Source organism: Tiliqua scincoides, chromosome 3, assembly GCF_035046505.1.
Source record: "Tiliqua scincoides isolate rTilSci1 chromosome 3, rTilSci1.hap2, whole genome shotgun sequence".
In the NCBI taxonomy this organism is placed as follows: Eukaryota; Metazoa; Chordata; class Lepidosauria; order Squamata; family Scincidae; genus Tiliqua; species Tiliqua scincoides.
This window is the reverse complement of record NC_089823.1, coordinates 17,480,447-17,487,975: the sequence shown is the minus strand read 5'-3', so window position 1 is coordinate 17,487,975 and position 7,529 is coordinate 17,480,447. Positions and strand designations below refer to the sequence as shown.

Sequence of the window (7,529 nt, the reverse complement as noted above, 5' to 3'; positions counted from 1 at the left end):
GAGTATTGTGTCCAGTTCTGGTTGCAGCATCTCAAAAAAGACACGGTGAAAATGGAAAAGATGCAAAAGAGAGCGACTAAGATGATTACGGGGCTGGGGCACCTTCCTTATGAGGAAAGGCTACGGCGTTTGGGCCTCTTCAGCCTAGAAAAGAGGCGCCGGAGGGGGGACATGATTGAGACATACAAAACTATGCAGGGGATGGACAGAGTGGATAGAGATGCTCTTTACACTCTCACATAACACCAGAACCACTAAAATCCACTAAAATTGAGTGTTGGGAGAGTTAGGACAAAAGAAAATATTTCTTTACTCAGCGTGTGGTCGGTCTGTGGAACTCCTTGCCACAGGATGTGGTGATGGTGTCTGGCCTGGATGTCTTTAAAAAGGGGATTTGACAAGTTTCTGGAGGAAAAATCCATTACAGGTTACAAGCCATGATGTGTATGCGCAACCTCCGGATTTTAGAAATGGGCTATGTCAGAAAGCCAGATGCAAGGGAGGGCACCAGGATGAGGTCTCTTGTTATCTGGTGTGCTCCCTGGGGCATTTGGTGGGCCGCTGTGAGATACAGGAAGCTGGACTAGATGGGCCTATGTCCTGATCCAGTGGGGCTGTTCTTATGTTCTTATGAGCGTATCAGGTTGGGAAAAGGGGATTGGATCTTGGTGTGCACTTCTGCCACTGAGATCCTCCTCCTCCTGCCCCAAAACTGCCCTCTGGTTTGGCCAGGTCCCTGCCACCATTCTCCCCCAAACTAGTGGGGTTTCCAGGAGCTGCCCGTGCACATGTAGTGCCTCCAGCTGTTTGCACTGGTGGATCTAAAGCCTCTAATGGCAGCATGGCTTTTGTGCCACCAGAATGGGTCATGCGGTAGCTGATCATGAGATCAGGACTGGGCCATGAGACATCTATACCTATTATGTGTCTGTGTTTTTGTAGGTTTTTGTAGGTCAATTATGTAGGTTGGAGTGGAACTATCAAGGAAATAAGGAGAAGAATTATTAAAGTGGTGGCAAACTTATTAGATAACTCATTATCATTTTTTACAACATACTTTTACAAATATAGTAGAAATTTATTTGCAGTTAATGAAAGTCAAAGTTAAGAGATAAACTCATACATAATTTTAATCAGTAGCAAAATAATTTCTTTTTCTTTTAATTAAAATGTACAACAAATTTACAAACATCACTCATTCAAAAGTGAGGTATTTCCATTCTTTAAAAAAATACAATGTGTTTTTACAATAAAGTGCATATATACGATTCTTTTTTCCAAAATGTAAACTAGATAACAAGCAGTCAATACTCGTGTTCCACCTTTATTTTGTTTTGATTTTTAATATAATTTAAGGCATGTTGCAAATAAGTATATTTTACAAAGACAGCAGTGAGAATATTTTAAAATAAATTCCAGTTCAGCAGCCCTTGTTAGGAAAAGTTAATATCTTTTCTGCATCAGGGCTCGGGCATCAGCTGATATGCTCCTATATTTCTGAATGGGCGATGTGATGTCCACATAAGAAGGGGATGTGACCTGTAAGAATTCAAACAGAAACAAGAAGTACTTATTCACAGTAGCATAACCCAAAATATTCTGCCAATAACAGGCAAGCTTTATTAACAGTTACATGCAGTGATGGATTTGTGCCTGAGCAACAGCTGGTTGTAGGTGCAGCAAGCTTCCTATGTGCCTATGCCTCTGCAATCTATTTGGCAGCCTTTCCTTACTTTCAGTGACTACTACTGCCATCACTGACCCCAGTTCTGTGAAGGTTGCTACAGCATATCAGGTTTTCTTACTCAGAACAATCTGTGTAGGAGGCAGAGGACAGCGGCAAAAGGAAGAAGAATCAGTGCAGGCTGGGGTAGAGAGAAGAGACAGTAGTGGAGACAATAGTGATAATAATAGTATGCAAAAGGCAACTCCTTGATAGGGTCTATGGAATTCTATTGGTCAGAGCCCCCCAGACAATACGGCATTGGGGACGGCTATGCATCAGGACTTGCAAGTCAAGACACCATGCTTTGACCTGGAGTCTGCAAGCTGGAGCCTGATCATATCTAAAATGCCTGCACTTTCTGACATGATCACAGTTGAATCCAAGTGTAAGTTCCCTGGTATAAGGACTAAGAATTATTCTAGGTTTGTCAATCAATGCTTTTCCAAACTTAACAGCAGCTCATTATCGGAAGTGGCTGCCTAATTTCTTCAGTGGAGTCTTCACTGGAGTGCAGTCTTCTTCACTGGAGATGTAAAAGCTAGGGATAGAAGGCTATGCAGATGTTTGTCAGATTTTATTCATTTATTCAGATTATAAAAGCATTCAGACCCATCCTGAATGCTTGGAGTAAGCAACAGATGAAATATCAGCAAACAAAATAACATTGTCGCCCTACAGTTTCCCCATTTAACCCCTGAGCCCCAAAAGAGAGCTCAAACAGGTTGACCTAACAAGGATTCCAAAAGATATGGATCCAGGGCAACTAACTGCCATCTTAGGGCAGTAAATGGGGTTTCATGACTTACTGTCTCCCATTCTATGATTGTTCTATGACATGTTGCAAAACACAAAAGTAAACGTGCCAAGTTGCTTGGAGAGAATGGGAATTCAGACCAGAGAAGCAATAAGGAAGGGGGTCTTAACAAGTATTCCCTTGTTGTCAGGGGTAATCTTTACTCCTGAGTACACAGAGCCCTAACAGAGCTGTGTGGGGGCCACTATGGAACACTTGGCGGTGGCATTACTGTCAAGCTGCGGTACATGAAAGCAAGACTGCATGGGGCTGCACACCTTACAGGGAATGATGGTCCTAACCCTTTTCCTGCTTGCCAGCTCCAAATTGCTCCCAAAGCAGTGTCCCACCCCCACCCCATGCTTTTCAAAACACATGGAGAAGGAGCTACTAGAGAGTGGTGGAATTTGCAGCAGGAAAAAGGCAGATGGAAAAGGATTGGGATCCTCATGTCTTTTCTACTCGAAATCCCCTTCTCCTAGAAATGGCAGGCACTGGATACTATACTGCAATATGCATTAAAACCTAATATGTAGTTTGCCCTGAGATTCCCAGTTGTTGCAGGATACTATAAGGACAGATCTTGCTGGATCAGATCAAGATCTATGTAATTCACTCTGGTTCTGATAGGGGCCAGTCAAATGCCTCTAGAAGTTTACAAGTCCATTGTTAGTTTTAAAATAGTTGTATCTGGCACATATCATATAAAAATAAAATATACATATTAAAATATAGGATAGGAAAAACGAAACAGGAAGAATAAATGTGTATACTTACCAAAGGGGAAATAGTCTGCAAAACACTTGTAGTGGAGAGGTTTTTGCTAATGGTTCCTTGAACACCTAAAATGATATAAAATAGGATATATCAATTTTATGATGGAAAAGAAACAGGATATACAATCACTAACCTATTCCTTCAGATAATGGGTAATACAGATTTTCTGGGATGTGCCCTATGAAAATTAGGGTTCCTAAATTCGTTGAACGTATATGAAATATGAAGTACTGCGCTAGAGTAAAAATTCCAAATTGCAGTTTCACAGCCACTTCCTGCTCACAGGTTAGTTTTCCACTAGTTTCATAGGGGTTCTCCAAACCCTTTTAAAAGAAATGCGTATGTGTCCAAGTTTGCCCTGCAAATGCAATACTAGTATTATATAGATGCAATATGTAGCCATATACATCGTAAATGGAGAACTTCATCTGGACTAGTTACACTTCCATCTTCTATGCCAGTATTTCTCAAACTGTGGGTCAGGACCCACTAGGTGGGTCACGAGCCAATTTCAGGTGTGGCCCTATTCATTTCAATGTGTATTTTATTTTTAATAGATTTGATGGTATGTCACTGCATTTGGGGAAATGTTAGATATCTGTACTTTTAACAGGCTACTATGCATATGCTTTTCACAAAGACAGTCAATAGGGCTATTTCCCAATAAGTGTGAATAGTATTACAGCCTTTGGGAAGTTTTGGAATTTTTTTTAAACAGATCAGCAACTGCTTGGGAGGGTTTGGACGATTCTTCTTTATTTTAAATATAGAATGATAAAATAAATATTTTTAAAATGAATAAATTTATTTTACTTTAAAATAAATACGTATTTTAAACTTAATGCTTATTATAAAATTTTTAATTTACTTGATTGATTTGATTTTTTTGTATGGGGGAGTTAAAAATTTTCCTGCTTGATGATATCATTTTCTGCCATGACATCATCTCCAGGTTAATGGCATCACTTTTGGTGGGTCCCGACAAATTGTCATTCTAAAAAGTGGGTTCCGGTGCTAAAATGTTCGAGAATCACTGTTCTATACCATACACCAAGAAAAAAGTCAGCAATGTGCCCACTAAAAGTTTAGCCAAGTATGAATGTTGGGCTTTAGGACACTACCTCGTATATTGGTTAAATATATAAAGGAGCAAGGCAGTAGGAGGGGAAATAGCACACTTTGTGTTATTTGTTCATATTTAGGACCCTTGCCAAAACGATGGCTATGCTGATTATAAATATAGGTTTCCAATGCAGAGTATGACCTACTGAATACTGTACTCACTTTGCAGCTTTTGATTAATGCGCTCAAGCGACTGAAGAACTCTGTGTTCTTCAAGTGACAGTGCACTCATGCCTTGCCGCTGGGCTCTATTTACCACCACATTCTTTTTGTGTGGTTGGGCTGCATCCAAACCAGTTAGGATTTCGTCTTCTGTAGCTCCTGTGTTGGCTAAGTTTTCTGCTAGCAGAAACTGGGTTGTGCTATCTGAAACTAATGACAGAAATAAATACCACATGAGATCTTTTAAGCAAGCAGTTTAGCAACATCTGCATTTGATTTTTCAATATTAATCTTTCAGAGAATGGCCTTTGGCACTGTTAATAACACGTATTTGTGCATTTGTCACAACTATTACTTATTTTAAAAGATCATAGGTGCCCATAGATGAAACTATCTACCATCCTGGTGCTCTTAGTTGCATCTTAGGATGGCTAAACTGGAAACAGAAAGTGCGCAGGAAAAGGAAATCTTGTCCTTGCTTTGAGATCAGACAGTGTGCCACACAAAGCATGTTACTGATGTTGATACCAGCTGATCCCCTTTTATACTGTGTTTCTGTGAGAAACTGAAAGGCAACCAAAGCTATACCAGAATTATTTAGTGCATTTCTAATGCCTGCTCAGTTGTTTCAGGATTCCATCTCTAAAGCCCATTTTCAGAATAATGAACCAGATACAACACATAACAAGAGAGGAGTCTAGTATTGTCTTCCATAAAGCCAAAATTACATTGTCCAATGCGTTCGTGTTCTCTTGCTGCTTGTCACGCAGGAACACTTTTCTTCTTGGTGTTTCCTTCTGATGGAAGTAAATGCCAGATTAAAAAAAACAAAAAACTTTCCTATTCACTCTTCTCTCCAGTCAATCTTGTACCTTTTCTTTTTCCTACCACTCCCTTGCCCCTTGTGTGTTCTAAGACTATACACCTGAGGACATGGGCTGTTTGGTTTTTTTATATTGATTTAGGTACCGTGCCTAGTTTATGTAGGTGCTCTAGGACTGAGAGGCATTTTTTGCAATCAAAAGGTTTTCCTTAATTGGGAATGACATACAAGATATAGCAATTGTCAGTTTGAAATATGCTGCATTACCTTCATCAGAATGACTGCTGCCACCCTTGGCTTGCACTGGCTCATATGTACACTGAAATGGACCCAGCTTCATGGCTTTCACCATATTCTATAAAAAAGCATTTTATCATCACACTGCTTGAAAAAATTTATCTAGAATGGAGTAAATAGTGCAGTGGAGTCTCCTTATCCACAGCCTCGGCATCCACAGATTTCAGTATTGGAAGTGTCTTCCGATTGTGTCTGGGATTGTGTGCAGCCTCCTTGCAGCCCAGAAGCCCTCCCAGATGCGACCGGAAGGCACTTCTAGTTCGTGCTGGGGACTTCCAGTGGCATCTGGAAGTGGTCTGAAGTACGGGGAGGGTGTGCACAGCCACCCTGCACCTCAAATCATCTCCTGGATGTAACCAGAAGGCACTTCTGGTTGTGTTTGGAGATAGTCCAGACCAGTGATTTTCAACCTTTTTCATCTCATGGCACACTGACAAGGTACTAAAATTGTCAAGGCACACCATCAGTTTTTTGACAATTGACAAGGCACACCATGCTGTTGGTAGGGGACTCATATCCCCTAATGGTCCTTTTATGACCCTCCACCAAACTCCCGTGGCACATCTGGGGACCATTCACAGCACACCAGTGTGCCACGGCACAGTGGTTGAAAATGGCTGGTCTGGAACCTACAGCCATGGTTTTAATTATCCATAGAATTCGGTATCCTGGAACGGATTCCTTGCAGATACCAGGGGCCCACTAAAATGAAAGCAGTTCTAAAATAAGGCACATAGTACAGGCAGATAAATAGTCCAAGAGTGCTAACACTATTCTGAAATGTAAAGCAAGAGTGAAATGTAATATATGCTGTCGTGTGAATAAAAACAATCGGCAATGGTGGGAGGCAAGAGCAAATTGTTATCGACAGCTTAGGGTTAGGGTTATCTTGTTCAAAAGATGCTTATGCTGTTGAGGAAAAATTTCCCAAATGCTTGCAAAGCTGGAACCCCACTCAAAACATTGTGCTAACATTTAAAATAATATATCCTCTGAAGACTCATTCACTGTTATCTACTTACACACAGAGCATTTCTACAGTGTTCTGGCTTGGTGGTGATGTGAAGCCCATACACAGGTTCAAGATGTCACTATGCATACAATACAAATTTAACCTGAATACAACTGAAAGGTTTTTAAACAGAAAGAAACCCAGCTCTTGGGGCTAAAAAATAGATTGGGCTGAATGTAATACAATGTTATGGAATGAAACTATTAAATTACATTGCATTTCATTCAGCCCACTAGTGGCTGAATGCAGTATAAACCCGGAAGTGGGTCTTTAGACCTACCGTATTTATCGGCGTATAACACGCACAGGCGTATAACACGCATCTTCATTTTAAGAGGGAAATTTCAGGAAAAAAATAAGGGTAGCTCAGAACTTTTTTTTATTAATATTATTACCACATATAAGGTAAATAATGTAAAAGGACAGTAAAAGCAACTGTTTTAACAAAAGAAACTTGGATATTTTGTTTTTACAAAAATTTACTCAGAAATCACTATCTGGGAAACCAAGAAACTCTTCATCTTCACTGCTATCTTCAAAATCGCAATGAACACTGCTGCTTTCACTGCTACTATCTTCATAAATCAGCTCATCTTCTTCACCATCCAAAGCATTACTTATGCCACCTCACCTCAATCCCTCCCCCTCCCCTCCCCAAAGAAAGGGTCTCCACTTACCATATTCATCAGCTGCCAGCGGCTGTGATAATATGCGGCGGGCGCAGTGCTGACATCACGTCACGACGCTGTGCCGCCACTAGGCACTATTGGGAACGGGATCCCTTAAAGAGACATCGCCGTATAACACGCATACATCA

At 40.6% G+C, this 7,529-nt stretch overlaps 1 protein-coding gene across 1 annotated transcript in view; it reads right to left on the bottom strand.

The window, feature by feature from the left end:
* Positions 1-1,199: 1,199 nt before the first annotated feature.
* Positions 1,200-7,529, bottom strand: part of CEP126 (centrosomal protein 126) — a 30,548-nt gene continuing 24,218 nt past the window's right edge. Inside the window, exons 9-12 of the mRNA XM_066622172.1 lie at positions 5,671-5,758; positions 4,581-4,790; positions 3,297-3,361; positions 1,200-1,539 (exon numbers count right to left, since the gene is read on the bottom strand). Of these exons, the coding sequence (XP_066478269.1) occupies positions 1,444-1,539; positions 3,297-3,361; positions 4,581-4,790; positions 5,671-5,758 (459 nt within the window). The 3' untranslated portion in view covers positions 1,200-1,443. The remainder of the gene's footprint in view (positions 1,540-3,296; positions 3,362-4,580; positions 4,791-5,670; positions 5,759-7,529) is intronic.